The 18785-nt window shown below is 40.6% G+C and overlaps 1 protein-coding gene across 10 annotated transcripts in view; it reads right to left on the minus strand.

The window, feature by feature from the left end:
- The window catches only part of LOC128699669 (serine-rich adhesin for platelets-like), a 1564428-nt gene that overhangs the window by 139633 nt on the left and 1406010 nt on the right, over nt 1-18785 (minus strand). For all 10 annotated transcript variants that reach the window (XM_070099420.1, XM_070099418.1, XM_070099410.1 and 7 more), the window contains one exon: nt 2209-5955. In XM_070099420.1, the coding sequence (XP_069955521.1) occupies nt 2209-5955 (3747 nt within the window). The remainder of the gene's footprint in view (nt 1-2208; nt 5956-18785) is intronic.

The following is an 18785-nucleotide window of genomic DNA, read 5'->3' on the forward strand; positions in this document are numbered from 1 at the left end:
GGCACTGGTGGGGATTTAGGGTGCTCATGTCTGATTCCCAGGGTATGTCTGGTAACTCTTGGTTTATTTTTTCCCAGTTAATTCTATGGTTGTTAAAAGTAAACTTACTGAACATCCTCTCTCTAACTTTAGCGATGCAGTTTCCTACCCCTGAGTTAATACTAGTTTGAACCTCTATGATGTTATGATCAGAGTAAATAGTTTTGGAAACTGTTATGTCTCTGATCAGTTTCTTGTTGTTTGTGAATATCAAATCCAGTGTATTTTCATTTCTAGTGGGATCAATTACCTGTTGGTTTAAAGAGTACTTTTCACAAAACCTCATTATTTCCCTGGTATGTACCTATTGAGCCAGGGTGCTTCCCGGGGATATTTCTGGTATAACATTACATGTACATCGTGCCATCTTCCATTTTACATGAGGGAGATTAAAATCTCCAAGGAGTAAAATATTTGGTGTAGGACTTTCTAGCCTATCCAGACAGCTATCTATCTTACTTAACTGATCTGTGAATTCCTCAGCAGTTGCCAATGGTGGTTTGTATACTAGGATAATTACCAAATTCCTATTTTCAACTTTAATGCCTAGAATTTCTACTATGTCATTCGTAGAATTCAGCACTTCTGTGCAACATAAAGTATCCTTTACATAGATTCCTACTCCTCCCTGTGACCTATTGATTCTATCACATCTATACATGTTGTAGTTTTCTATCCTTATCTCTCCGTCCAAAACATCCCTTGTATGTGTTTCTGTAAATGCTCCGAACATGGCATTCGCTTCTGTCAGAAGCCCACTGACATAACTAACTATGTCATTTTTATTTGATTTCAAACCCTGTATATTCGCAAATATGAAGCAGGAATTACCAAGTGGGATGTTTTGTCTCGCTTTGTGTTTCATTAGTACCACTGGTGGTGTACTACCTGGTATGTCCCATGGTGTACACTCCCCTGGTTTCTCCACTACTGGCTTCGCGTTTGTTTGCTTATTCAGCCTTGAGCCCACCTGTCCTCTCTGTACCATTTTCCCTGTTTGTCTCTCCCTTTGTTTTGATTTTTTCTCTTTTTGTCTAAAAAAGAATGCTATTCAATTTCCCTTTCTCTGCTAACTCTGTAGCACTGCATTCCTTTTACATGATGATCTGGGCAGCTCAGGTCATAACATAAGCATAAGTTATCCCTTCCTAAGTGCAGGTAATGTTAACTGAATAAAAGCATGATTGGTAACATGTGCTGTTGTCTCCATACTTTATCAGCAAAATGTCATTTCTTTCAAATTATTCCCAATTCATTATCAAGATCCTCACCCTTATTTTTCCTTGCCTAATGGAGTTATCAGTTGGGTTGCTAAACACCAGACTCTTTCTCTACATTGGGTATACTACTTAGGTAAAGTCAGTTACACATTCAGGTGGGATGTGACTGTTTTGCTCTCTATGGGATCAAATGGTAGGAGTTTGTCTTTCCTGTGTGGGAAAACTTGTTGCCTTTTCCTTTTATCACCCAGACTGGAGCTATGTTTCCTCTCTGGCACCAGACGATAGGGCTCAATATGACATAAATTGTGGTGATGCTTAACAACCCTAGCATAAACTACACTATTATTCCAAGGTAAACATCAACCAAATTTTCAGTTTTCAGCCGAGATGTTCCCTAAATAATATGTAGCAAATTCTGCAAGTTCAGATAAAACTTTATATTAAAGCACTATAACATGTACTGCAAAATGACAAATTCATTCCGGGATACTCATCTGAAAGCCAAGACCCCCTAAGAGTGCTATTAATACACTGTACAGTACTTTGTATATAAATTTCTTCTTGTTCTTTACATAAAGTTTAAAACCTTTCCATACAAAAGAAACTTAAATACAGTGGACCCCCACATAACGATTACCTCCGAATGCGACCAATTATGTAAGTGTATTTATGTAAGTGCGTTTGTACGTGTATGTTTGGGGGTCTGAAATGGACTAATCTACTTCACAATATTTCTTATGGGAACAAATTCGGTCAGTACTGGCACCTGAACATACTTCTAGAGTGAAAAAATATCGTTAACCGGGGGTCCACTGTATTGTAAAAGGTATCTGCACAGGATGGTATACATGTGTGAGAGTAAATATTTTCAATACAATACTTAAAACAAACACATTAAAAAGAAAACTTTGAAGGAGGCTTGTTCTGAACTCAACATAAACTTTACCTGTACATGATGTGTTGGTGGAATGTAAGCAGTGGGTGTAGCAGAAGTGGTAGAGCATCCAGTGGTAGTTGTCTTACGCTGAACTTGTTTGACCATTGTTGTGGTTTTGCCATCACTCGAGGTGATACAATATGTGCTTTCTCCAGAGATAGTCACAGTCTGAGGAGCGGTGGGTGTTTGGGTTGAAATGTATGTTCGGGTTGATTCTTCGACCACACTCTTCGGCTCCTCCTCACTCCTAACCAGGATATCAGTAGTTAATTCAGAATTGTCTGTCCCATTACCATCTTCTCTATCAGTATCAGCACCACCCTGACATTTCACTTTCTTTTTAACAATAATGTGTTCTTCCACTTCTGTCTCCCGACTTCCCTGTGCTTTCTTCACCTTTTTGGTTGTTTCTTCGACAGTGATAACACTGCTTGTCGTCGTTGTTGTATTTCGAGCCTTGGTAGACTTGACCGATATTTTCCGTTTAATGTCAACATTTGTAACTTCACTTTCTGCTGAAGAGCTAGTAGCTGCTGCAGCAGCTGCTGATGCCGCCACTGTTGGAGTTCTTTTACGAGATTCATTGGAGTAACTTGCAGCCATAATTGCAGAAGCATTTAAACTAGCCATGCGTTTTGTTACAACCATATCTCGCATGTCCATGTGCACGTCCAACTCTCCTCTTCGTCTCTTGCGTTTCTTCTTTACTTTCTTTTCAGTTTCTTCCTCGTTTTTTCTCTTTACATTCTTTCGTCGTTTGCCACATCTATCATCATCAGTATCATAATCTCTGTCTTCTTCATCAGATTCTTCTTCAGAATTAGTATCATGAATTACCTGATCTCTAAGAACAAGAGCCATATTTTCAGTTTTGAGTGTAGGTGATGGAAGGATAGGCAAGGGAGTTCTTGCATCTTCATTTAAACAATGCATCATCGCACGAGCATTGAGACTTGCCATACGAGCTACTCGCCTAGGAGGTGTTATAGACTCTTCCCTCTTCTTACTTTTTGATAAACGTTTCTTGGTGTTCAATCTGCATTTTCCTGATTTCTTTTTTCTGGTGTTTGCTTCATATTCACTGTCACTTTCTTTGTCGCTTTCATCAGCTTCAGATGTGTCATCCTTACTCCTTGCTGCTTTTTTTCCAAAAGTTACTTTTTTTGTTTTCTTAGTCGCTGCTTTTGAGTCTATTTTGGAAGACTTCTTCATTACTCGTCCAGGTGATATTTTCTTTTGTGACTTTTTAACTGTGTCTTGATCATCTTCATCATTTTCCTCAGATGACGACTCAGATTTAAGACTGTTCTTAGGGGATGGTTTTTCTTTTGTACGTTTCTGGCTACTGCAAAACTTCTTCTCTTTAGAGACTCTCTTATTATTAACTGCATGTCCTATCCCATTTTGTTTGACATTTTCTTCATAGTCTCCGTCATCCTCGCACTCTTCTTCCTCTTCTGATTCATCATACTTTTCCTCATCACTTTTTTCAGTAGATTTGTCTTTGACTGCTTTCTTTTTTATCCTCTTGTCCTTTTTGGTCTTAAGCTTTTTGATCTGTCGTATGCGTTCTTTTGGTGTTGCCCAGTCTTCATCATCATCACTTACTTCTTCTTCACTAGTTTCCTCAGTAATAGTACACACAATTCTCTTTGGTGATGTCCTTGACTTCTTTATCTCCTCACTATCACTACTTTCACTATCATCAGATCTTATCTTGGCAATTTTGCTGACTTTCATCTGTGTTGCCTTCTTGTCTTCAATATCGTCTTCAGATTCTGAGATTTCAGAGGTTTGCTTTCTGGCCTTTTTACTGAAAATAGATTTTTGTGCCTTTTTATGATGAATATGAGATTTTGTTGATTCCTTCTTGAGCTTATATATCTTGCCTCCAATGACAACCTTTTTGGGACAGTCCGATCTGTTTCCGCACAGTTTTCCTTTACGAATGCCCTGAAAACATTCCCTGGAATCTTCATCGGATGATACAGTGTCTGTGCTCGAGTTATCCTCCACATCTCTCAGTTCTCTTTCTCTTTTAACTTTATTGCTGAAAATTGTAGTTTTCTTTTTTCTCTTTGATGGCTTTTCTTCTTTTTCTCCCTCACTCTCAGAAAAAGAAAACACACTTCTTTCTCTCTTACTCTTGTTGTTAGGTTTTGCTAAATTAACCTTTTTCTCAGTTTTATTTTTGTCTTTTTTGGGTCTGGCAGGGGGTAACCCATCATTTTTCCTCTTGTTTTTACTGCCTTTTGGTCTTCCCCTTTTTTTAGGCACTGGGATGACATGAGACGTTGAGAAGAGAAGTTTACTCTTACCATCTTTTGGGTCACCACTTAATGCTCCATTTTCTTTTTTAAATAAAGATGTCTTCTTTTCACGATCCTCTTTAGTGTCTTTTGGACTGACTGAAGTGTTTACCTTTGTGCTCTCTGCCAAGAGCTTTCTTGCCCCGCTCTTCTTCTTTGGTTTACTCACGGAAGAACTACCATCCTCGCTAACTTCTTTGGTTTCACTCTTGAGCACCATTTTATCCAGTTTTTCTTTATGTATTTTGCTAGGTTGGTTGTCTTTCATGTTAGAGGATAGAGCTTTCTCTGCCATGGACAATGCATCACTTCCTGCATCTACTATCTTCTTAATATCTACACACTCGTTCTCACTGTCAACTTTTCCATCCCCTGTTCTTTTTTCCAGCTTTACTTCCTTGTCATTTTCCTCTTTATCATCAAAATTTTTCATGGATTTCTTTTTAAAATCTTTATCACATTCATTCTTTTTTCCATTTTCCTCACACTCTTTCTTTTTTGTATCTTTATCACACTGTTCTTTCTTTTTTGCATCTTTATCAACATCTGCTTTTTTATATCCATCTTTGTCACTCTCCTCTTTCTTTTTTACATCTTTACTGCAGTCATCCCTTTTTTTCCCTTCCTTATCACTTTCCTCTTTCCTCTTTCCGCTATTTTCACACTCTTCTTTGCCCTCCACACTTTTCTTACTTTTCTTTTTAAAATCTTTTTCACTGTCATTTTTCTCATCAGCTTTCTTCACTTTATTTCTTCCCACTTTATTAGTATCCTCTTTCTTTTCATCCACTTTCTTCCCTTTCTTTTTCATTTCTTTTTCAGTTTCTTGTTTCTCCACACACACATCTTTTACTTTCTTTCCTTTTCTCTTACCATCTTTATCACTATCCTCTTTCTCGTCACTCGATTTTGAGTTATTGTCACTTTTAGACTCGGAGTTTTGCCGAGACTTCCCAGCTACCATGGGCTTCTTCCCTTTGTCCAGAGGCAGTGATTTGCTATTCTGAGAAGTTGATTTGTTTCCTTCTGAGGAGGCATCTCTCCCTGCTCTGGGCATGTCCTGTTTATCTGATGCTAATCTGACTTTCTGGTTCCCTGAATTTTCCACGACTTTGGATGACTTTGGATTATCAATATCTGTTTTAATGGGAGACTTGGCTCCTTTACCTGCTATTTTGGCACCATCAAAGAGACGTCGGGCTGGAGATCTACCAGGAGATCCTCGAACTGAAGACTTCTCAGTGGCTTTGCCACTTGGAGAAGTGTGTGTAGATGTCTGACCTGGTGACAGGCTGGACGATTTTGCAGAGTGACTCCGAGAAGAAACTCCAGGAGATAACTTTGGTGACGACTCACTACATGAAGTGGAGGAAGAACGTTTTGCTGTTGTTCTTCCTCCACTATTCCTTCGAGAACTTGAAATTACTGCACTCTCCTTTCTTGTAGCCTGAAAGAATAAAACAATAAATACCTGTACGGTACAGCAAAATAATGATTAATAGATATAAAAAAGTAAAATATTATGTATTATGGGCAGTGCAACAGCTTAAGGCATTTTGCAGGGCAGCATTGTCCAAATATTTACTACTTTTTATTCCTGCCTAACCATGTGTTTAATTAAGTATTCTACGCAGGGAACTTCAGGGTACACAGGTGTCCCTCTCTTTATGCGAATTCACTTTGTGATAATTTGCTATTTGGCGATATCTTATTTCTTTTGGTAGTTCTATGAAAAAATTTATGACCACCATATAAAGTCAGCATGGTTAACAAAGTGCACTGAAGAAACTTATTACATATAATTAAGTGCTTGTGGGCTGACTGAGTTTAATACAGATAAAAACAGCTTGGGACACCTCTACATCATAAAACCAGGTCACTTTTATTACAATACTAGTTTGTGATGTTCTGTGACTGAATAAAATTATAAAAATAATTATATGGCCTGCACTATTTTTAAAGATGGATAAAACATAAATAAGGGTACCATAAGCCTTTTTATTTATCTAAAAAATATGCTAAAAAAGTTCATGCTTTAAAATAAATGAAAATTATTACAGTGTACAATATGTGGGTATACTGCAGTTTTTTTATGTTTTGCTTTATATACTGAAAAAATTAAACTACAATATACCTGAACCAAGCCAAACCAAAGCTGATGTTTTTTTTTTTTACCTGAGAAAGATTGGGAATTATAAAACAATACAGAAGGGCCCTGCTTATACAGCAGGTTAGGTTCTGAACTACTACTGAAAGTAAAAATTGCTGTAAAGTGAATCATAGCCTTTTTTCACTTTCAAATACATACATATAAAAGAGAAGAAGAAAAACTTTATAAAACTGGGTTGCTTAAATGTGCGTGGATGTAGTGCGGATGACAAGAAACAGATGATTGCTGATGTTATGAATGAAAAGAAGTTGGATGTCCTGGCCCTAAGCGAAACAAAGCTGAAGGGGGTAGGAGAGTTTCAGTGGGGGGAAATAAATGGGATTAAATCTGGAGTATCTGAGAGAGTTAGAGCAAAGGAAGGGGTAGCAGTAATGTTAAATGATCAGTTATGGAAGGAGAAAAGAGAATATGAATGTGTAAATTCAAGAATTATGTGGATTAAAGTAAAGGTTGGATGCGAGAAGTGGGTCATAATAAGCGTGTATGCACCTGGAGAAGAGAGGAATGCAGAGGAGAGAGAGAGATTTTGGGAGATGTTAAGTGAATGTATAGGAGCCTTTGAACCAAGTGAGAGAGTAATTGTGGTAGGGGACTTGAATGCTAAAGTAGGAGAAACTTTTAGAGAGGGTGTGGTAGGTAAGTTTGGGGTGCCAGGTGTAAATGATAATGGGAGCCCTTTGATTGAACTTTGTATAGAAAGGGGTTTAGTTATAGGTAATACATATTTTAAGAAAAAGAGGATAAATAAGTATACACGATATGATGTAGGGCGAAATGACAGTAGTTTGTTGGATTATGTATTGGTAGATAAAAGACTGTTGAGTAGACTTCAGGATGTACATGTTTATAGAGGGGCCACAGATATATCAGATCACTTTCTAGTTGTAGCTACACTGAGAGTAAAAGGTAGATGGGATACAAGGAGAATAGAAGCATCAGGGAAGAGAGAGGTGAAGGTTTATAAACTAAAAGAGGAGGCAGTTAGGGTAAGATATAAACAGCTATTGGAGGATAGATGGGCTAATGAGAGCATAGGCAATGGGGTCGAAGAGGTATGGGGTAGGTTTAAAAATGTAGTGTTAGAGTGTTCAGCAGAAGTTTGTGGTTACAGGAAAGTGGGTGCAGGAGGGAAGAGGAGCGATTGGTGGAATGATGATGTAAAGAGAGTAGTAAGGGAGAAAAAGTTAGCATATGAGAAGTTTTTACAAAGTAGAAGTGATGCAAGGAGGGAAGAGTATATGGAGAAAAAGAGAGAAGTTAAGAGAGTGGTGAAGCAATGTAAAAAGAGAGCAAATGAGAGAGTGGGTGAGATGTTATCAACAAATTTTGTTGAAAATAAGAAAAAGTTTTGGAGTGAGATTAACAAGTTAAGAAAGCCTAGAGAACAAATGGATTTGTCAGTTAAAAATAGGAGAGGAGAGTTATTAAATGGAGAGGTAGAGGTATTGGGAAGATGGAAGGAATATTTTGAGGAATTGTTAAATGTTGATGAAGATAGGGAAGCTGTGATTTCGTGTATAGGGCAAGGAGGAATAACATCTTGTAGGAGTGAGGAAGAGCCAGTTGTGAGTGTGGGGGAAGTTCGTGAGGCAGTAGGTAAAATGAAAGGGGGTAAGGCAGCCGGGATTGATGGGATAAAGATAGAAATGTTAAAAGCAGGTGGGGATATAGTTTTGGAGTGGTTGGTGCAATTATTTAATAAATGTATGGAAGAGGGTAAGGTACCTAGGGATTGGCAGAGAGCATGCATAGTTCCTTTGTATAAAGGCAAAGGGGATAAAAGAGAGTGCAAAAATTATAGGGGGATAAGTCTGTTGAGTGTACCTGGTAAAGTGTATGGTAGAGTTATAATTGAAAGAATTAAGAGTAAGACGGAGAATAGGATAGCAGATGAACAAGGAGGCTTTAGGAAAGGTAGGGGGTGTGTGGACCAGGTGTTTACAGTGAAACATATAAGTGAACAGTATTTAGATAAGGCTAAAGAGGTCTTTGTGGCATTTATGGATTTGGAAAAGGCGTATGACAGGGTGGATAGGGGGGCAATGTGGCAGATGTTGCAAGTGTATGGTGTAGGAGGTAGGTTACTGAAAGCAGTGAAGAGTTTTTACGAGGATAGTGAGGCTCAAGTTAGAGTATGTAGGAAAGAGGGAAATTTTTTCCCAGTAAAAGTAGGCCTTAGACAAGGATGTGTGATGTCACCGTGGTTGTTTAATATATTTATAGATGGGGTTGTAAGAGAAGTAAATGCGAGGGTCTTGGCAAGAGGCGTGGAGTTAAAAGATAAAGAATCACACACAAAGTGGGAGTTGTCACAGCTGCTCTTTGCCGATGACACTGTGCTCTTGGGAGATTCTGAAGAGAAGTTGCAGAGATTGGTGGATGAATTTGGTAGGGTGTGCAAAAGAAGAAAATTAAAGGTGAATACAGGAAAGAGTAAGGTTATGAGGATAACAAAAAGATTAGGTGATGAAAGATTGAATATCAGATTGGAGGGAGAGAGTATGGAGGAGGTGAACGTATTCAGATATTTGGGAGTGGACGTGTCAGCGGATGGGTCTATGAAAGATGAGGTGAATCATAGAATTGATGAGGGAAAAAGAGTGAGTGGTGCACTTAGGAGTCTGTGGAGACAAAGAACTTTGTCCTTGGAGGCAAAGAGGGGAATGTATGAGAGTATAGTTTTACCAACGCTCTTATATGGGTGTGAAGCGTGGGTGATGAATGTTGCAGCGAGGAGAAGGCTGGAGGCAGTGGAGATGTCATGTCTGAGGGCAATGTGTGGTGTGAATATAATGCAGAGAATTCGTAGTTTGGAAGTTAGGAGGAGGTGCGGGATTACCAAAACTGTTGTCCAGAGGGCTGAGGAAGGGTTGTTGAGGTGGTTCGGACATGTAGAGAGAATGGAGCGAAACAGAATGACTTCAAGAGTGTATCAGTCTGTAGTGGAAGGAAGGCGGGGTAGGGGTCGGCCTAGGAAGGGTTGGAGGGAGGGGGTAAAGGAGGTTTTGTGTGCGAGGGGCTTGGACTTCCAGCAGGCATGCGTGAGCGTGTTTGATAGGAGTGAATGGAGACAAATGGTTTTTAATACTTGACGTGCTGTTGGAGTGTGAGCAAAGTAACATTTATGAAGGGATTCAGGGAAACCGGCAGGCCGGACTTGAGTCCTGGAGATGGGAAGTACAGTGCCTGCACTCTGAAGGAGGGGTGTTAATGTTGCAGTTTAAAAACTGTAGTGTAAAGCACCCTTCTGGCAAGACAGTGATGGAGTGAATGATGGTGAAAGTTTTTCTTTTTCGGGCCACCCTGCCTTGGTGGGAATCGGCCGGTGTGATAATAATAAAAAAAAACATATAAAAGCCTGATAACATGTTTACACTATCATATATTAAGTGAGCAATATAGCTAGGCCTAAAAAAACATGCATATACAGTACACACATTACTTACTTTAAAATATTTTCATCCTTAGCAGTAAGTGATGAATATATTTATTGTAGGAAGTCTGAATAAATATGGAATGGATATAATTGAAAACTACTGTATATTATTAGCAAAATGCTGTAAAGCGGGGCCTGCGTGTTCTATAAAATCTCCATACCATTAACCCTTACAGTGTCGGTCCCATAGTATTACAGCTTGAGAGCCAGTGTCGGTCCCATAATACTACGCCAAAATTCTAGCACCTTCAAATCTAGTGGGAGAAAGCTGGTAGGCCTACATGTGAGAGAATGGGTCTGCGTGGTCAGTGTGCGAAGTTTTAAAAAGATCATGGACCCAGTGGTGCGTTGTGGGAACACCATTGCAATACGGCTTGTTTCCCATGCCTCGTGATAAGAAATTCCTCGCTCCCCGGCGAATTGGGGCAGTTCTAACACAGAAGTGTCAGTGAAGATGAATTTAATGGTTTTGGCAAGTTTGTGACTGAAAGCAATGCCCAGGAAACCAGAAGGAAGGAAGGAAGGAAGAAAGAAAGGAAGGAAGAACAGAAGCAAGAAAGGAAAAAAGGAACGAAGGAAGAGATGAGAGGAAGGAAGGAAGAAGTAGGGAAGGAAGGAAGGAAGAAGGAAGGAAGGAAGAAGGAAGGAAGGAAGAAGTAAGGAAGGAAGAAGTAAGGAAGGAAGAAGTAAGGAAGGAAGAAGTAAGGAAGGAAGAAGTAAGGAAGGAAGAATGGAAGGTAGGAAGGAAGAAAAGACGACCCAAAAAAGTCAAAGTGACTTATTTCCATGTGGGTTGGTGGGGAAGACAGTATGGGTAATGGGTAATGTTACAATTGGGATGGTATATACTAGGGATGTATCGGATGTGAAAATTTAGATATGGCGGATGCGGATGTGTATTCGGATGTCTTACTTATTTTGCGGATGCGGATGCAAATGCAGATATCTGCTTACAGCACAATTCAGATGAGGATGCAGATTGCGGATGTCACATCTTGACATCTGCCGGATTCGGATGCAGATGCGGATTTTGCAGGATAGTCATAGAACACCATTTTTTTTTACCATATGACAAATACATGTACTCTTATTGAGTGAGGGACTGAACACATCAATTCCAGGCTGAGGGACTGATTACCTGAAACCCTTCTTCTAGAAACCCATCAGTTACACAACCCAGGGCAACATGGGTTTAGAACAGGTCGCTCCTGTCTGTCTCAACTATTGGATCACTACGACAAGGTCCTAAATGCACTAGAAGATAAAAAGAATGCAGATGTAATATATACAGACTTTGCAAAAGCCTTCGACAAGTGTGACCATGGCGTAATAGCGCACAAAATGCGTGCTAAAGGAATAACAGGAAAAGTCGGTCGATGGATCTATAATTTCCTCACTAACAGAACACAGAGAGTAGTCGTCAACAGAGTAAAGTCCGAGGCAGCTACGGTGAAAAGCTCTGTTCCACAAGGCACAGTACTCGCTCCCATCTTGTTCCTCATCCTCATATCCGACATAGACAAGGATGTCAGCCACAGCACCGTGTCTTCCTTTGCAGATGACACCCGAATCTGCATGACAGTGTCTTCCATTGCAGACACTGCAAGGCTCCAGGCGGACATCAACCGAATCTTTCAGTGGGCTGCAGAAAATAATATGAAGTTCAACGATGAGAAATTTCAATTATTCAGATATGGTAAACACGAGGAAATTAAATCTTCATCAGAGTACAAAACAAATTCTGGCCACAAAATAGAGCGAAACACCAACGTCAAAGACCTGGGAGTGATCATGTCGGAGGATCTCACCTTCAAGGACCATAACATTGTATCAATCACATCTGCTAGAAAAATGACAGGATGGATAATGAGAACCTTCAAAACTAGGGAGGCCAAGCCCATGATGACACTCTTCAGGTCACTTGTTCTATCTAGGCTGGAATATTGCTGCACACTAACAGCACCTTTCAAGGCAGGTGAAATTGCTGACCTAGAAAATGTACAGAGAACCTTCACGGCGCGCATAACGGAGATAAAACACCTCAATTACTGGGAGTGCTTGAGGTTCCTGAACCTGTATTCCCTGGAACGCAGGCAGGAGAGATACATGATAATATACACCTGGAAAATCCTAGAGGGACTAGTACCAAACTTGCACACGAAAATCACTCACTACGAAAGCAAAAGACTTGGCAGACAATGCAACATCCCCCCAATGAAAAGCAGGGGTGTCACTAGCACGTTAAGAGACCATACAATAAGTGTCAGGGGCCCGAGACTGTTCAACTGCCTCCCAGCATACATAAGGGGGATTACCAACAGACCCCTGGCAGTCTTCAAGTTGGCACTGGACAAGCACCTAAAGTCGGTTCCTGACCAGCCGGGCTGTGGCTCGTACGTTGGTTTGCGTGCAGCCAGCAGCAACAGCCTGGTTGATCAGGCTCTGATTCACCAGGAGGCCTGGTCACAGACTGGGCCGCGGGGGCATTGACCCCTGGAACTCTCTCCAGGTAAACTCCAGGTATGCCTTCCTGCTTTGTATTGGACTGATGAAGCCACTATGTGGCGATACGTTTCTTCAATAAAGATTCCCACATGTTGCATAAGTGTCTCAATTCTTCAAGCTGTCAGTTTCCAAACCATTTATCACATGCTTATTTGTATTTAACACCATTTCAACAATTTCACCATCACTCAAGGAATGCACAACAGGTGGAGTTATATAGAGATGACTGATGCTCCACACAAAAGAAAAAAGGAACACAGCAGCAACCCTACTGGCCCGTGCGAGGCAGGTCCAATTCTCCCACCTTGGGTAATTTTAAATTTAGGTTGGATAAATACATGAGTGAGAGGGGTTGGATTTGAGTGGGACTTGCACGTGAGTAAATAGAATTATCAAAGTTTATTACGATCGAGGCTAGAACCTTAGGTAGCTGTAAAGAGAGATTGGACAAATATATGAGTGGGAGGGGATGAGTCTGATTGGTGTCGTGGGTGCAGGAATGAATTCTTGAGTAGCTTTGGGTAGTGGTGGTTTTGATAAGGACCTGCCTTGTATGGGCCACTAGGCCTTCTGCAGTGTTGCTTCATTCTTATGTTCTTCTTATTGCTTGGGTAGCTTTTATTCTGTTAGTGCACACCTGATATTGTCTCCATCCTTACAATGGCTGGTAAAAAATAGCAAATCCAGCTGATGTTGAAGGGACTGAGCATCAGTTTACTTGTGTTTCTCGGCTCCCTTTAAGAAACCCAGTAAAGGGCTCTTGATCCAATAAAATGGAACTAACCTGGTAATACAGCTAGTGGCATTACACAGGTCTCTCTCAACATTTGCATCTTCCGCTTTCGCGGGCTTCGAACATTTGCGAATTCCCAGCTGCCCAATCATATTTAAAATACACTGGACCCTAGGATAACAATGACATCGGATAGCAATAAAATTGGATAGCGATGCATTTTAGCTTAAAATTATTGGCTTGGCCAACAATGAAAAACCTGGTTAAGGACAATTGTCCCGAACGTGTCCCCCCGTCCGTCCGGCCTGAGCACGCCTCAGCTGCCCTGCCTTCAGCTAGTATGCCATTGTTTACAAGCCAGGGCGGACGGTTCCATGCATACATTCGATACATTTTGCATTATTCCATTGTTTTTAGTGCTTGTAACTGCTAAATAAGCTACCATGGGCCCCAAGAAAGCTTCTAGCCCCAACCCTGTGGTAAAACGGGTGAGGTGTACCATCGAATTGAAGAAAGATACATAATCGCAAAGGAGTGGAGTGCGTGCCTCCGAGCTGTCCCGGTTGTATAACAAACCCCAATCAACCATCGCTATTATCTTGGCCAACAGAAAGGCAATCAAGGAAGCTGTTGTTGCAAAAGGTGCAAGTATGCTTACTAAACAGAGATCGCAAATACTCGAAGATGTGGAGAGACTGTTATTGGTGTGGATCAACAACAAACAATTATCAGGAGATAGTGTTTCACAGTCAATCATATGTGAAAAGGCAAGGGAGTTGCATGCGGATCTCATTAAGAAAATGCCTGGAATTAGTGTTGATGTTAGTGAATTTAAGGCCAGCAAAGGTTGGTTTGAGAGATTTAAGAATCGTAGTGGCATACACAGTGTGATAAGGCATGGTGAGGTTGCCAGTTGTGACCAAAAAGCAGCTGAAAAATATGTATAGGAATTCAAGGAGTACATAGACACTGAAAAATTAAAACCCCAACAAGTGTTTAACTGTGACGAAACAGGCCAGTTTTGGAAGAAAATGTCAAACAGGACCTACATTACACAGGAGGAAAAAGCACTGCCAGGGCACAAGCCAATGAAAGACAGGCTAACTCTAATGTTTTGTAGTAATGCTAGTGGGGATTGCAAAGTGAAGCCTTTACTCATGCATCACTCTGAAACTCCCAGAGTGTTCAAGAAAAACAGTGTTGTCAAGGCTAATTTGTGTGTGATGTAGAAGGCAAACAGTAAGGCATGGGTCACTAGGGGACATTTTCCATGATTGGTTCTATCATGTGTTTGGCCCCACTGTGAAAAAATACCTCCTGCTCATCCTCCAGACTTGCAAGAGCGAATTGCGGGGGAGTTGAGCTTTATTAAAGCAAAGTTTTTGCCTCCTAAAACCACTCCTCTCCTCCAGTCCAAGGACCAGCAGGTCATTTCAAATTTCAAAAAACTGTACACCAGAGCAGTGTTTCAAAAGTGCTTTGAAGCGACCTCAAGACACTGAATTGACCCTAAGAGAGTTTTGGTAAGGGTAAGATCACTTTAGTATCCTCAGTTGCATAAACCTTATAGGTAAGGCTTAGGAGGGAGTGACTTGCAGGACTTTGAACTCTGCTTGGAGGAAACTGTGGCTACAATGTGTGCAAGAGAGGGATTTTGAAGGGTTTGGGGCTAACCCTGAGGAGCCTATACCAGTTGTGGAATCTATTGTGTCATTGGGGAAGTACATGGGGTTGGAGGTTAGTGGAGAGGATGTGGAAGAGTTGGTGGAGGATGACAATGAAGAACTAACCACTGATGAGCTGCAAGAGCACCTGCAACAGCAAGAGATCACAACTGAGGAAATTGCTTCAGAGGAGGGAAGAGAGAGATGGAGGAAATTGCCTTCTTCAGCGATTAAGGACATTTGTACAATGTGGACAAAGGTGCAAGCCTTTATGGATGAACATCACCCTGACACAGCTATTGCAAGCAGTGCTGGTGACTTTTACAATGACAATGTTGTGGCCCATTTTAGGAAAATCTTAAAGGAATGCCAGAAACAGAGGTCCAGTGACTGTCAAGTTGTTCCCAGTGGCATTAAAAAAAGAAGGGAAGTAACCCCGGAAAAGGACTTGGTACCTAAAGTCCTTATGGAAGGGGATTCCCCTTCCAAACAATAATATACCTCCATCATCTCCCCTCCTCCCATTTCATCACTCATCAATAAATCTTCAATAAAGGTAAGTGTAATTTATTCTTCATGTAGTATTATTCTTTATGTATCACTGTTTTCTGTGTAGGAAATTGTATATTTCATGGGAAAAAAAACTTGTTTTAATACTTTTGGGTGTATGGAACGGATTAATTGGATTTCCATTATTTCTTATGGGAAAAATTAATTTGGCTAACGATAAAATTGGTTAAGGACAAGCTCTCTGGAACGAATTAAAATCATCACCCGAGGGTCCACTGCATGTCATTACATATGTTAGGAATTGTGGAGTTGGCAGAGTTTGTTTGGAGATAGGACAAGATAGTCCTTCAATATGACACTAATATCAACTCTATGGCTTAATTATCTATCACAATTCATCTAATATGACATAATAAACAATATTAATAACATAGAAACATGACATATACTCTAGAATGAATAAAATATGTCATTAAGTATGTTAGGAATTGTGGCAGTGGCAGAGTTTGTTTGGAGATAGGACAAGATAGTCCTTCAAATGACACTAATATCAACTCTATGGCTTATTTATCTATCATAATTCATCTAATATGACATGATAAACAAATGGATTTGTCAGTTAAAAATAGGAGAGGAGAGTTATTAAATGGAGAGTTAGAGGTATTGGGAAGATGGAGGGAATATTTTGAGGAATTGTTAAATGCTGATGAAGATAGGGAAGCTGTGATTTCGTGTATAGGGCAAAGAGGAATAACATCTTGTAGGAGTGAGGAAGAGCCAGTTGTGAGTGTGGGGGAAGTTCGTGAGGCAGTAGGTAAAATGAAAGGGATTGATGGGATAAAGATAGAAATGTTAAAAGCAGGTGGGGATATAGTTTTGGAGTGGTTGGTGCAATTATTTAATAAATGTATGGAAGAGGGTAAGGTACCTAGGGATTGGGAGAGAGCATGCATAGTTCTTTTGTATAAAGGCAAAGGGGACAAAAGAGAGTGCAAAAATTATAGGGGGATAAGTCTGTTGAGTATACCTGGTAAAGTGTATGGTAGAGTTATTATTGAAAGAATTAAGAGTAAGACGGAGAATAGGATAGCAGATGAACAAGGAGGCTTTAGGAAAGGTAGGGGGTGTGTGGACCAGGTGTTTACAGTGAAACATATAAGTGAACAGTATTTAGATAAGGCTAAAGAGGTCTTTGTGGCATTTATGGATTTGGAAAAGGCGTATGACAGGGTGGATAGGGGGGCAATGTGGCAGATGTTGCAGGTGTATGGTGTAGGAGGTAGGTTACTGAAAGCAGTGAAGAGTTTTTACGAGGATAGTGAGGCTCAAGTTAGAGAATGTAGGAAAGAGGGAAATTATTTCCCAGTAAAAGTAGGCCTTAGACAAGGATGTGTGATGTCACCGTGGTTGTTTAATATATTTATAGATGGGGTTGTAAGAGAAGTAAATGCGAGGGTCTTGGCAAGAGGCGTGGAGTTAAAAGATAAAGAATCACACATAAAGTGGGAGTTGTCACAGTTGCTCTTTGCTGACGACACTGTGCTCTTGGGAGATTTCTGAAGAGAAGTTGCAGAGATTGGTGGATGAATTTGGTAGGGTGTGCAAAAGAAGAAAATTAAAAGTGAATACAGGAAAGAGTAAGGTAATGAGGATAACAAAAAGATTAGGTGATGAAAGATTGGATATCAGATTGGAGGGAGAGAGTATGGAGGAGGTGAATGTATTCAGATATTTGGGAGTGGACGTGTCAGCGGATGGGTCTATGAAAGATGAAGTGAATCATAGAATTGATGAGGGGAAAAGGGTGAGTGGTGCACTTAGGAGTCTGTGGAGGCAAAGAACTTTGTCTTTGGAGGCAAAGAGGGGAATGTATGAGAGTATAGTTTTACCAACGCTCTTATATGGGTGTGAAGCATGGGTGATGAATGTTGCAGCAAGGAGAAGGCTGGAGGCAGTGGAGATGTCATGTCTGAGGGCAATGCGTGGTGTGAATATAATGCAGAGAATTCGTAGTTTGGAAGTTAGGAGGAGGTGCGGGATTACCAAAACTGTTGTCCAGAGGGCTGAGAAAGGGTTGTTGAGGTGGTTCGGACATGTAGAGAGAATGGAGCGAAACAGAGTGACTTCAAGAGTGTATCAGTCTGTAGTGGAAGGAAGGCGGGGTAGGGGTCGGCCTAGGAAAGGTTGGAGGGAGGGGGTAAAGGAGGTTTTGTGTGCGAGGGGCTTGGACTTCCAGCAGGCATGCGTGAGCGTGTTTGATAGGAGTGAATGGAGACAAATAGTTTTTAATACTTGACGTGCTGTTGGAGTGTGAGCAAAGTAACATTTATGAAGGGGTTCAGGGAAACCGGCAGGCCAGACTTGAGTCCTGGAGATGGGAAGTACAGTGCCTGCACTCTGAAGGAGGGGTGTTAATGTTGCAGTTTAAAAACTGTAGTGTAAAGCACCCTTCTGGCAAGACAGTGATGGAGTAAATGATGGTGAAAGTTTTTCTTTTTTGGGCCACCCTGCCTTGGTGGGAATCGGCCAGTGTGATAATAAAAAAATAAAAAAATAAACAATATTAAAACATAGAAACATGACATATACTCTAAAATGAATAAAATATGTCACAAGTGTTGTGTGTTGTTGTTGGGTGTATAAGGGCCACTGAGACATAAGTCATACATAGTGATGGTGGAGGCGGCAGCAGCGGTAGAGACTAGAGACGGCGGTGTTTTCAGTCGCCCTACATAACTCCAACAACACTGGAGGAGTTAGGTTCATGCTGTCCTTTTGCTATCAATTAATCGCTTAACTTACTTGCTACACTGTTAATTCTACACTTTATTGCTGGCTGGTGCTAGAGCCTTTATCGACTTGTGCTGCTTTAGTATAGTACATATTGCAGAATCACTGAAGAAGGCACATTCTCTCCTCTCTCTTCCTCCTCCACTTTGGTAGTCTGCTGTAAGTTCTTTCTTGAATTTTATAGTTTTTCTCACCTTCTTTACCAAAGGGCTGACACTAGTACAATATTTTATGATGTTTTCGTGTGTTTTATGACTGTTCATGGTTCAATAGGTTAAGGAAGCAGTATTGTATTATATTTCCCTATAATATATTGGGGCACCAAACATTCGCAATTTTTCAACATTCGCGAGGTTCTTGATCCTCTAACCCTCGTGAATGTTGAGGGAGACCTGTACTCAATAACCAGCACCTTTGAATCAAGGAATCCATATTCTTTGATCCTGTTAAGTCGTCAGAGCTGGCACCT

The sequence above is a fragment of the Cherax quadricarinatus genome, chromosome 67 (genome assembly GCF_038502225.1).
Source record: "Cherax quadricarinatus isolate ZL_2023a chromosome 67, ASM3850222v1, whole genome shotgun sequence".
NCBI lineage: Eukaryota > Metazoa > Arthropoda > Malacostraca > Decapoda > Parastacidae > Cherax > Cherax quadricarinatus.